This window comes from Apis laboriosa, unplaced genomic scaffold (assembly GCF_014066325.1).
Source record: "Apis laboriosa isolate Shangri-la unplaced genomic scaffold, ASM1406632v1 scaffold26_cov146, whole genome shotgun sequence".
Lineage (NCBI taxonomy): Eukaryota > Metazoa > Arthropoda > Insecta > Hymenoptera > Apidae > Apis > Apis laboriosa.
The window spans coordinates 5,251,680-5,265,556 of record NW_025222592.1 but is presented as its reverse complement, the minus strand read 5'-3'; the positions used below and the strand labels follow the sequence as shown (position 1 = coordinate 5,265,556).

General features: G+C 39.5%; 1 protein-coding gene across 2 annotated transcripts in view; it reads right to left on the bottom strand.

Moving 5' to 3' along the window:
* Positions 1–13,877, bottom strand: part of LOC122713922 (protein TANC2) — a 46,107-nt gene that overhangs the window by 19,167 nt on the left and 13,063 nt on the right. The window contains exon 1 of one of the 2 annotated variants that reach the window (XM_043934758.1): positions 4,006–5,042. The exons of the other annotated variant lie outside the window; for it this stretch is intronic. Coding sequence (XP_043790693.1) covers positions 4,006–4,069 — 64 coding nt within the window. The 5' untranslated portion in view covers positions 4,070–5,042. Of the gene's footprint in view, positions 1–4,005; positions 5,043–13,877 lie in introns of those variants that run through there. 2 annotated transcript variants of the gene reach the window in all.

The window sequence follows — 13,877 nt, the reverse complement described above, 5'->3', positions numbered from 1 at the left end:
CTCGGCACAATCCGATCGCAATTATCGTTTCACAGCGATTCGTTCGCTCCACAACCGGCCGCCCTTATCGTTTGTAACTTATCGAGATTCATAGAAAGATAAGGTTGACCTATAATAACGGGCGCGAAGTAATCGGTATCGGTGTAGAAATCGCGTGGGACCTCGTGATCGCCGCCCGGAATCGAACTTCCAAATGCTTGTGCCGGTTGCGTAAGAGGCTGTGGTGAACACGTCGAACGGTTGGTTGGTGCGCGTCAATCGGCCAGACATTTGCGAAAGAACGAGAAAGACGAAGAATCTTGCGAAACACGTTTCCAAGTTTCGCTAACCCGGCCTCGCGGTTCATTCATAATCTACGGCGGCCAATTAAGCAACCGATCCGTGGTCGTCGTTGTTGATGGAAATGGAAAAAAAAAAAAAGGAGGGGGGAAGAGAATAGTTATAATAGTTATAGATGTATATAAACGTGGAGCAGGAAGTCGCAGAAACTGGATCTCGGTTTCGCGGTTTGAGCGGCCGCAAGAATGGTGGCCGGGATAAGTGGCGGGGATAAAGGGCAGACCGGGTTGAAAAAGAAGGAATCGAGTTGAATGATTTAATTTGTGCAAGGCTGGCTCGAGTTGGCAATCTGTCGCACGCCGTCTCGTTCCATCGATTGCGACATAAATCTAGCGGGGAAAACGTTTTACCTCGAACAACAGGTATCTCTGTTGGGCAACGGCGTTATCTGAATGAATCCTAAGCTATTGACCAAGCTTGTCTACGATTAGTAATAATTCTTTATATACTTGTTATAAAAAAAAGAGAGATAAAGAATGAAAGGAAATTAATAAGATGTTACGAGGAATAGTTATGAAATTGAAAATGGAGATTCTTTGAGAGAACTTCGATATGGATATAAAGCATTCGTGATTAAAGGAAAGATAAAGAATAGAGAAAAATCCAAGTTCGTCAATGAAATGAAATTGTTCTGTTATGCAAACGGGATAGAGGAGTCTATAATATAATAATTAAAAAAAGAAAAATTGCAGAAGAATAGTTACAAAGTTCGTCAATAGAAATGGAAATGCAAAGAAGGCGAGAACTTCGAAAATATGTATAAATATGGAGGAAGACGGACGAGAAGACGTTTCTTATTCAGCGTGTGCATTGTTACACGAGGCGGCGTGCGTGAATTTCACGCACGCGATGGAATTCTTTTTTTCCGATCGAGAGAGGGACGCGTGACGACGATCGGCGTCGCGTGAAGCCTGATTCATCGACTGGCACCGGACCGACCAGTACCGTACACCGTGTATTTTCAATGAAGCTGGTAGTTCCTGTCGATGACGCGCACCGCGAACGCTTCCAATTGCAAATGCGGCCAGGTATGAGGTCAGTTGTCAGTCGACAACTCGACGCCTGTACGAGGGAAATCGATCGTCGAAGACGCAATTCCTTTTTCTTTGCTTGCAATTTTGTACACGTTTTCACCAACAGACAGAGTATTAATGGAGGAAGGTGGAATACAAAGTGAGTATGATAATGAGAAAAGAAGGGTGGTCGATTGTAATCGACAATTGTAATTTTATTTTTATATCATTCTGTAAATATATGTACGTAAAGTTGTCAGAAGTTGCAAGCAGATGTACGTACGAATGTTCAAATTTTTTCTCTGAGTAAACGTATCGAATCAATATGGTGTTTTTTATATAAGATGTATTATATAAAATGTTTTATAATGAAATTAAAGAAAATAAATGTCGGCACCTCAAAAACGTTGATCGCAATAATATAAACCTTGTTATTAAAGTGCGAATGTTTATGCAAATTAATGTTTTTAAAAATATTGATTAAAAAAAAAATAGGACAGAAATTTATTTCATTCGTTAAATACGATAATGAACGACTTTACTTTTAATATCTTATGTTTGTTCTGTACATTTCTTCACGTTTAAATTCTCCGCAGTGCACCTATTATATTTCACGTTTAAAGTATAAACTTCCATAAGTTATCAAATCGCATTCGTGACTCTAGGAGAATAAATGGAGTTCATATAAGCGAAATTCCATTATGAAGTTATACGTACGTAATAAAAATGCAATGAAAAATGGGGGGAAAAAAATCGAAAGTGGGGTTAAACAGAGAAAGATAAAAAAAAAAAAATCGATAGATAAACGAAAATAATGACAGTCTAGAAAAGCCAGGCGTTCTGTCACGCTCCAAAAACCAAGCGTCAATTACGCCATTTAATTGAGTGCAACAGGTGGCCGGTGACCGAGCTGATGCCAAGCAAACGTCGTTGGCTGCCCCTTTTTCGAAATAATAAGTTTCCTGGGAACCAGTCGGACGCGTGTACCGAAAACGGAAGCGGCCGGTTCCACTCCGTTGCAAAGGGGCAAGTATACGCGACCAGTTTTCAGAGCTCGCGAAGCGTCCGCCTCCGGAGACGGCGATATCCAGGGGCAGTGTTAACATCTTCCTTGTCGACTCGTACGCGACCAATGAGTCACGATTTATCCGGAGATAAGGTGCGTTATGACGTAACGAGGATGCGTCGTGATCGATGAACGTTGGGAGATTATCATTTCAGAGAAAAAGAAAAGTTGAATTGAGATTAAGAAAGATATTATAGAGTTGGTTTTTCAGAAATCTCGATAGTTATGATGTAAGGATGATGAATGGATTAATGCTGGGATTATGGATTTCAAGGAAAAGAAAAAGTTGAATTAAGTAAAAAAGAAATTAATAGAGAAAGTTTTTCAGGAAACTTGAATGAATAGCTTTCGATTAATTTTTACTAAATTTATATTCTTCTCTGTTTAGAAGAAATTTTTAAAAAGATCGTGTTGGAGAAGAAAATTGAATCGTGCCAGTTTCAGGCCTTCAGACGAAAAAAATTAGTGGTCTCGCTAGAAGTTGTTCCCTGGCAACCCTTCATTACAAACGACTAGACACGTTGGTTTTCGTGTTCTGCGCTCGTAAATTTCGAACGGTCTCGTTGTTACTCTTCATCCGTTCCAAACTCACAGAACACAAAAAGATCAGTGAGAAATTAAAGTATAAAAATATCAATAAATCGGTGAAAAATAAAGTATAAAAATATCAATAAATTAATATAATAGTTAAGAAATGATTGTCAAGAATATGAGGCTAATAATTTTAATGGCGACCTTGTAACACGGACGATTTAAAGAAACTTGTTTAGACCGTAATCGCGTCCTCAATGATAAGAGACAGTGAGTAATCTAAGCGCCATTTGAGCTCGTCAGAGCGGCATTCCTCTTTCTTGAATCTGGTTGCATTCCTTGCTAATTAAAACTATCCCTCGCATTAACGAAGCTTTCGTGTCGCAAAGCACTTAGTCTAAGATCGAGAAACCAAGAACGCGCGAAAATCTTCCCGTATAACTAGTTCGAGATAATTAATTTCGTGCTGCTGATAGACGATCGAATCTGAGATAAGGATGAATGTTGTACGTTAGCAAAATAAAAAATCTTATATCTCTAATCCTTGCTATTTTTTGATTCTGTTATATCATAATTTTCATTTTTTCCTTAAACTTGAAAATTTAATCGAAGAACGAAAATAAACCTGTTGAAAATTTAATCAAAGAAGGAAAATACGCGTAAGATTTTGAAATATCATCCTGAACGAGATATAAAAAAGATGGAATGATTTTTATATGTTGGAAACTATGAACTCTTTGTTTCCAAGTCAGTGTTAAAATCGAGATCGTTTCTAGATCGAATCAGTGACACTCTGATGAACACAGAGTTTCATCTTTCCAAGATTCAGTCTCTCGTGAAATATCGGCGAACAGTTATTCCATGGATGAACCGTTTCTCGACACAAACAATTTCCAGGTCCCAGTACACAAGAAGGATCTTGGGAATCAAGACCGACACCTTTGTGAAAGCTTGTATTCGGGACGTCGAGCTCGTTCGTCCACCCAAAGAAGTCGTGAGCACGAATCAACGACCACGAAAGATGAGAAAGCTTAAAAATCTCGCGTATAAACTCACCGAGCACGGAGAGGCTGAGCCCGGAGCCTGGCCTCGGTGATCTGTGCCTGTCTGGGGGCGCCATGGCGTTGCTTCAAACGGGTGTACAAGGCGCCTTAATCCACTGGTAGACTCGTTTCTCTCATCGTACAGTCACAAACACATTCACAATCGAATTCGTTCCTGAACACTGGAACGTGAATCCTTTTTCGATAATTTCTTCAGGGATTCCTTTGAGGCTCGCGTTCGATCGCAAGAAACGCACGAGGATGTTCCTTCTTCCACCACTGATTTGTCATTTTATCTTTTAATCGATTAAAATAGCAGGATAACAGTTCCCGCGCGCGCGAGCGCGACCACGCCAAACAACGGGAACGAACTGTTGTATATGCGTGAAAATGAACGTCATACGTACAACAGTATGCACTCGACGAACGTTGGCCGAACACTGACTGGCAGACACGAGCACTCCACCTCGAGCACCGGTCGACTCGCGTGACGCCTGATTGGCTGATTGGTCGACCGGTCGACTGGCTTGACTGGATAGATGCTGCTTATACTCGACGACTTCTCGTCTCGATCCTCACGGTCGACTCTTCTACCGAGTTGCTTCGATGTCTGGTTTTCGCGCTTGCGCATGCGCGGTTTCTCGATTCTATTGAATCTTCTGCTCAAGAGCAGCGGCTAGCCTGTGTATACTTGCAGCTCGAGAGAACTTCTTTTCTTTCTCTTTTTTGTTTCCTCTTTTTTTTCTTTTGGAGGGAATTTTAATTGTGCCACTGAATATATAGGTCGATTCAAACAGAAACTATGGAAACCAGGAGAGACGAAGATACTTTCGAGAAAGCCGGATTTGATCAAGGATAAAATATGCTTTTTCCATTATCTTCTTCTTTTATCGTTGCATAAAATTTGTGTTTTCTCTAAAATCTCTAAAATCGTTTAATTTTTGAATAAACGTTTTTAATAATCGTACTTTTATGATTTTTTCGGATCTTGATCGGATTTTTTGTGAGGTTAGAATCGTAATGTCGATGAAAAGAAAATTGTATATTTTTATTCATGTAAGTATAAAGAATGTTGTTTTTGAATGACTGATATATAATATAAATTATTATTATAAAATAATATTTGTTACTAAATTCTACAAATTTAATAATATTTAATAATATTAAATCGAATAATTTAATTTTTCAGTTTAAATAAGCATTATAATTAAGATATTCATAGACTCATGAATAAAAGTATATTTTTCAAGATGAAAGGTAGGCAAATAAACTTCCTTATTCTATATCACAATTTTTCTCACTCAATATTTTTAATTGTCCAGTCAAAATCTAATAAAATTATATAGTTTAGATTGCAAATAATCGGTTTTATTTCCAGGTTTCTTGAAGTTCGATTAGTGCTTGAATCCGCGACGCAGAAAACGCATGCTTACGCAACGATCGCTTACTTATTTAATAAAACAAAGTTACGACTAGTATCGAGCAGTAATAGCACGCTCCAGGGAATGCTACTGTTGTTCACCCGTCCAATGGCGAGAGAAGTTGACACAGCCGCTCGTTTATCCACCAGGCGTGAACGAGTCTACCACGTGTATGCAAAAGTTCTCGGAGTCCTTGCATAGTACGCATCGAGAACCAGGACACCTCAAAGGCTAATAATCTATGCGTAGTGGACAGTTACGAGCCGGTGTTATTCGAACCGTATCTTTCGGTTTTAACCTATGTTAATCCAACATTTGGCCCAACTGTCTCTCGACTAACGGTCATACATTGACTTAGGTCTGGTGTCTAACGAGGCTAACCTTATGTCCAAGTTGTTATTTTATAAGATATATTTCTGTTCACGAATTATGGATTAGATAATAAATTTTATAAGAAATTGTGAGTTTATGTTATAACTATGAAAGGCAATGTTTACTGGCTGTTAATATTATAAGGAAAATTGATTATGATTATACTATTGTTGTTACTAAAATAGATATGAGTATACGTAAGTATTTTATGAATAGTAATAATGACATGAGAATAAAAGTAAATAGTTGAAACTATAATTAACTAACTGTATTGATAAGTAGTTTCATTATATACCTTTGTTTATAAGTATGTGGATTTTGCTGGTAATTTCAACATTGGAATTACCAAACCAAAATTATGTTTTTGCAATTATTAATTGCAAAAGATACTTTCGATAAAAATTAATGATTTCATAACATTCTTTAAATAAATGTTGTGGTTAAGAAAAATATCCACATATTTATAGACTAATAAATATCTACTGACTTATAAACAGAAGCATGTCTATATTAAACATTACAGTCATTGAAAAATCTGAAAGTAGAAGACTGAAGTGGTTAGTAGAAACTCTAGTCCAAGGAGAATGATGATATGCGATCACGCAACCGCGGATACTCTCGTTCGCCCACAAGGTACTAACTGCGCGGCGAGTTAAAGCGGAAGTAGCGTTGAAAGGACGCGTTCGATTCGCGTACGCCCACCATGACTATCCTAACACGTTAGGACAAAATTTAGAACCATTCAAAAACGTTTTAAGGCTTTCACGACTCGAGTTAATGCAATCATTTTAACTTCAAACTTATATTCCGCCAGCATTGAAATTAGAGGTCAAAAAACAACTGTGCAACTAAAATCCTACATTGATCTTTCAAAAATGTTTCATAAATATATTATTAACATCTATATTTCAATCAATAATTGCAACTTCGAAAAATATGTCAATTTCAATAAATCTTCTTTTTCGATTGAAATTCGAATTCTTAAATTGCAACGATTACACTCGAAAATGAAACGAGAAACACGGATCTCGCGAGATACCTCTATCGATTTAAAATCGAGGACATGATTCGAGCGCATAAATTTGACGGAGACACGCCGCAGTTCGATTCACGAAGCAGGTGTAGCTCGGTCTAGGATTCAATCTCTGCCAATGCCCTCCCTCTACCATGCCACTTTCTACTTTCACGTCTGTTCGATATACACAATATCTGCATAATACACGGTTTGGCGAATGCGCATCGAAGAGGATTCGACGTGATCCTGTCGTGAAGAGGAGAGGATGATAAAAAGAAGGTGTTCCAGGAAACACGACCGATCTCTGCTGCATTCAGAAACATTTCTCTATCCTTGCTCTGGCCGCCGATCACGAGAGAGCCGGAGCCGTCTGATCCTTTCTCGCCGCGAGTTTCTTCGAGGCGATGGCCCCTCTACGGGGTGACCCGATCTCTCGAGCGCCGCGACGAACAGGTTAAAGTAGCTCCTGAGGCGTGTGTATGTAAGTAAGCAAGTACTTATGTACGTACGAGCAGCCTACCACTCGGCCTACCAGCCGTATTATTACGTGTCGCTTTGCGGACCTTACGGCTCCCGTGTGCGCGCATGTAACAGGTTCCAGCCGCATGCAATGGTCGGCAAACTGCTCGCGGAAAGAATCGGAAAGAAATGACTTATGTGCGATTTAATTTGAATCGAACAACGTTCAATTTTGAGAAGATTAACATTGAAGAAAGTTTTGAATTTCTTAGTAAAAATTATTTAAAATTTTGCCTATATAAGAATTGATTAAATAATCTAAATTTTTTTGTTATATATTGAAAGATTTATAGCAGTGATAATATTATAGAATGACAACTGAGATATAATATTGAAATGGAATTTTGTTTAACGCTAGACTTTCATTTAGAAAACATAAATTAATGAATAATACGTAATACTCAATATTCTCTCTCTATATTCCTGTTGTCACAACAAATACCACAGTTCAACCGCAATTTCTATGATTCATGTACCAATTTATATTCTTTCAGCGCTTGGTCAAGAGGATTTTTAAACCTACCCCCAACGGATACCATTGACAGAGTTTGAAAAGTACCATAGTGGAAGGGTTGCACAACGCATATGGTTAATATTGACGAAGCCAAGTCCCAATGAAAAGCCAAGATTGAAAAGCGGAAGGTATACAGCCGACTGTACCCTTACCTGAACATTTCTTCCTGAGGAAAAAAAAGATTGATCGGGAACCGAGAAGGGAGCTACGACAAATTAACTACGCACGATCCTGAGAGATAGCCGATATCGGTACCAGAGTATAGCGGATCCTGTGTACTGGAAGGCATGTGTGTGTTGTACCGTGCAAGTCGGTCCTTATACGGGTCTCGACACGAAGTTGGCTCTCCCTCGAGCAAAAAGAACCCTTCATGCCTTGGCACGACTTCGTACCACGTTTTCGATGGACCGTCGAATACGCATGATACCGTGCATCCTGTGTTTCTATTTTTGAAACTATGGCTAATAATGGATATTCGAATTTCAACTTTGAAATGATTTTAAGACCATGAAGATTTAAAGTAGTGATTTCGAATATATATTTTCGTCATTTGAAATGATTGGAAATGAATTCCATCGGTAACTATGGCCGATTGAATATTATTACCAGTCTTGGATGCAAAGTGCGAATAGTTCGAGCCTCGAGCTACGTAGATTCTAGGAAGAATCTAGTGGTAATTGCCACGATGGAATATTCAACTTTTGAACGATGATCGAATTGATTATGGATAAGATCAATGTCGAACAGTGATGACCTATATAATTCTATGGACTCGCTTCTTTATTACAAGCCACCGCAGTAGAAGAAGCTGATCGAAGCTCTTTCGAAGCCATTAATTACCTCTAGCGTCACAATAGCTACCTGCACCTTCTAGGCAGGTAAGCTTCGACTAATACTCGACTTTCTTGTTCCTTCGAATCATCAACACGCGATTCTCTGGTCAAAGATCAACGCTAGTATATGATCTCTAACATTATAGGGTAAGAGAAGTTAATACTCTACTATGATCGGACTAAATGCATACGTATTTCTAATATTCTGGTTAACACTTGCATATTGGCTTCTTGGATTCACAAATTAAAGTTTTGAAAGTCACATTTTTTTGGAGAAATCCGAATCTGAAAAAATGCACCGTGTGAAATGTTGGAAATAATTTAAGAGAAAGATAAACCGCGCATAAAATCGTAGCAATTAATCAAATGGTTTTTTACGTCCAATGTAATAAAATATCGAGGATGTCGATTGAAAAGGCTCGCAAAAATGGCGGAACATCTGCTGGCAGGGAGCAATGATTTTCGAGAAGAGCGATTCGCGATTAAAAATGACGCATTCGTGGCGAGGTGCTCGTTTAATTACCGATGCTCGTTCCAGCGTGGGTTCTCCGGCTTCGTTGCACCGCCACGGGCCCGATCCCGGTCCGCCCACCCGCATCCGCCACACTGGCCTACGTGGAAAGGTGCGATAAACACACCTTTGTAAGAGTACGTAGTACGTAACCGCTGTCCACCGATCTGCGTCGCTCTTTAGCTCCGCGTTTTTTCCGTATACCATTCGACTTTCGCCGTTTAACGCGGTACTTGATCCTTTTCACTCGATATTCAACAATATCTGAACTGAAATTGAATGGAGATAGGTAAAATAGATTATTTTATAAAAAAAATATTCTCTTATAAAGTTCCCCCTCACGTAAGAAATTTATAATTCTTTTATAGAATTTCCTTTGATATAAAAATTTAAGATTCCTTTAAAAAGTTCCCTTTGACAATTTCCCTTTAATAAGAGAATTTCATTTTAAGTTCTTTTATAGATTTTCTTTTAGGATACAAATTTCACTTTCAAACATTACCAATTACATTATTAAAATTTCCCTTTACTGAAAGATCTTTATTTTTTTTGGATAGAATTTAATGATCGAAAAAATTCCAAAGTTTTCTTCGGTTCAAAGAAATTTCAAAAGCTCTCTTACAAAATTCTTGAAAGAATTTCGATTTAAAGTTCTTCCTCCCTCTCTCCCTCGAAAGAGTTTCATTTTAGTGTTCCCTCATAGACGAGTTATTTATAGAGTTTAATTATAGATGGACAGTAGCAGAAAGGTTTCGAGCGAGCGAAAACAATGCGTGATTACACTTCGAACGCAAAAGTGTGAAAAGTATTTATAGCGTGGCGGGCACGATGTCGGACAGCATGCCGAAGGGCCCGATGAGAGGAAATTATTCGCGTTACTTCGAGCTCTCTGCCGACGCATTAGGTACAATTGGATGCGTGGGCAATGTTAAACGTTAAATCGTTCGTCACGATAGGAGACGATGCGACGAGATTGCTCGCCCACGTACGAATTTCCTGCGGCACCGATCCGGTGTACTTTATTCGGGTCTAGGTAGAGGAGGATCACCGGCCGATCAATGACGATTAAACGGTGGTCGTTACGGTGTCTCGTTTCTACCGAGTTGAAATTGCTCCTGCAGAATCGTCCGTATCGATGACCGTCAATTGAAATAAAATTGGTGTTCTACTACTTACTTGAACTGATGTGCAGTTACTACTTACTTGAACGAAAGAAGGGAAAATACAAAAAGATGTTTAATCGAGTATCTTTTGTTCCTATGATTTCACCGTTGATTAAAGATATTTTATTTTATACGATAAATGGTAGTTACTGAGACGATAAATTTTTGTTTCATTTTTAAAACTGTGCTTTCGATTCGTTAATCAAAATTCGTTAAAAGAATAGTTGAACAATAAATATCTAATAATTATTCATTGATTTAATGTTGTTTCAATATCACTTCTCATATGACATTTCCGATATACTCCAAAGCTATATTCGATAATCAAAAATAAAAAAAGTATATTGAAATCATTTATACATCTATAAATACCAAAAAAAAAAAAAAAATATTGTTCTATATTTCTATTATAGATTCCAAATAATAAAATGGATCAAACAATACTCGTGTAACTTCAGTTTAAATTCCGCTAATACAATTTCTCCAAACAAAGGAAGTGATCTAATACTTTCGATTGCCAATGTACATCTTCGTTAATTGTAAGTCGCGCGAGTACACGTTAAAACAAACGATACTCGTTGTACTTCACACGAAACCGGCCGTGTTTCCTCTGTGTGATGTTACAGTACAGAGAACGAAGATAATATTTCGGGGCACGAATTTACAGAAATTTACGACCGGTCCTTTTCTCTCTCTCTCTCTTTCTCTCTCTCTCGACTCCAGGCCCTATCTTCCGAAATGAATCTCCGCCGCGTTGCACCGCCTGTGACCTTAACGCTGGTGAAACCGATTCGATGGATTCGGGGTACGAGGAGATCTGGTGAGGAAAAAAAAAAAAAAAAAATTTCTATGCCCCACAGAGAAGATTCCACGGCGTCTACGATCTTCCCAGGGCGACTACCTGTCGAGTGACGTGGCTCAGCCGCATTTTTTCCCTCCCCCTTTTCTCGTCATTAACCCCCTCGCGCGGACTCACCCCTTCTGCGGCGAATTCTTTCGTGGAATCCGTACCAACTCCACATCCGAAATTCTTTTCATCGTGGAATTTTTGTCTTTGTGGGATGAAACGTCTCGTTTTGGCCGAGAGACGGTCGAAAACTCGGTCCTCGAATGCGTTCGACTTTCACGCGTATTAACAGCTCGGCGAGGATAAAAAATGAAAAAACGATGCGCGCGAGTAGAGGAGAAATCTTCGTTGATGGAGATCTTCATTGATATGTTGTAAAACAGGAAATTGTGTGCTAAAACGTGTGCGTTTTGGTGTTGTCTATGGACGTGTCCGTGTATACGACGACAAGGAATTAGAATTAAGGAATTTGTTGGCATATCTGAAAAGATATTTTGCGAGCTATTATGAATTGAAAAAAAGTGTAATCTATCGACTCGTTCAATAATAATCAAGACAATTTGCACGAATATTCACGTCAATCGACCATTCAATTACATTATATATAGCAACTTTTCGTAACTCTTTTCCAAACGCAGCGTTGCGAAACTATTCCAGGATGTGAGATCAAAAGGCACACAATGTTCTTCCTAAACGAGGAATCATTTAACGAGCCACGACAAACATTGAAACCGCGCAAAAATAGAAAGAAGGAGGAGAAGAAGGATAGATAAGTCTTCTTTTTTTAGGGAATGAAAGGCGTGAAAAGTTATTCAAAAAAAAAAAAAAAAAAAAAATACGAAGCAAATGGGCGACGAACGTATATGGTTGCTACGTGTGCCGCATTAATATCTCCCTTCGACCCGTAGGATACTAATTACCATTGCCAAACGCGAGGTTAAAGGCATCGTTACACGTTTCGTGCGCGCGTGTTTCAGGAAGAAATAACACCTCATCGTTTTTAACGTCAACCTTGCGAACGAATACGCTCAGCTCGCGCCGAGGTTGAATTATAACCTCTGAGCACCGTGCGTGCCTGGAGGTTGGCTCGAACGATCCTCGAACGGAGGACTTGGAGGAGAGAACGTAGCCGACAGGGCCGAATTTATTTAAATTCTCGCGAATTACGATCGTTAAACGATTTCTGGTGTCCTCGATCGATAAAAGTATCCTCGCTTAGTAGAAATTCCGCTTCTTTACGATCGTGGGGGCGAGGAGACGATAATTGTCGAAGGGATGGGTAAAAACCCGTGGCGAATTTTTATTTTACTGGAAAATTCGAGTTGTAACGAAGAAAGAATACACCCTATCTTTTCTTCATCCTCTTAGCACCGACAATCGGTTAAATTACAGTCTTACCGCTAGTGGAAAATATTTCGCACTATCATAAATTCGAGTTCCTTGACTTGAGATGTCCTTTCAACCTTTCATTCAATGTCTCAAAATTTTCTTACAAATCCTCTCTCTGAAAAAGATATTAATATTAACTGATGATAATTGGTTTTGATACAACGAGACACATATAAAATTCGAGGAAACGAAAACTTTCGACTGATTCACAGACTACCAGATCTCGCACGAATAATCTCGTGGACCCGGTGAAATACATACCGTGGAATCGGCAGACCAATAACGCGGATACCTAGTCCGCCCACGTGGCCACCGCCACAAATCCAAATTTACACACACGTACACTCGATCCCCTGGAACGAGTACGAGTACGTAATTTCGCGTATTCTCGTGGTCCACGGTTGAAACGAACGAAGGCGTCGAGGGGTCGGAAGAGGCAGAAACGAAGAAGGAAACGAGACACCGGTTTTCCAGCGGTGTTGCATTCATGAGGCCGAATGAACGGACGGCCGTTGCACGCTCGAACACGAATTAAGCTTGTCCCCGAGCGTAAACGCGCGGCTACACGGGGCCCGGACGTGTCCGCTCGCGATTTACACTGAATGGCCTCCTGTCACGTGGGTGTATGAACGTCGATACACGCTCGATCGGGACGAATTAAGGCGTCTCACGTCCAATTTCACGGGACGAAGATCTTCTTCCGAGGGATTTCGATTCTTCTTCCCCGCCCTCCTCCCCCCCCGGCCACGCGTGAAACCTCTGTTTGGTACCCTCGTGGACCTGGCTTTCAGACTTTCACGCCTTCCCTTGTCGACGAGTCCTCATTTGCAACACAATGCACGGGGAAGCGCGTGCGCGACACACGAGGATCGACATCGGATATCTGGTTTGACTCGTGACGACGGCGGTCAGGGATGAGTGACAATGAGGAGAGACAATGATCTTGACGCGAAAAATGTAATTAGAAAGTTTTCTATATACGTGGACATCCTTATCCTGTGATCGCGACGATATAATATTTCAGGAGATGACTGGAATTTTGATCAAGAGAATGTTTATATCAATTTTAAATTATGATTATGAAATGCGTAGTATGAAAATGATTAACTATATTTTCTTTCACCTTTTATTTTTGTTTCATATTGTATAAAATTGGTTGGAAGATAGGTTCGATTTTATCGTAAGAGAGTATCATATGTCTTCTAATTGATAAATAGATCTGCGGACTGGACACGTCATTTTCAAAGACCACCTAATGCCTCTACATTATCTCCATATTTAAAACAATCAAAACAATCTCA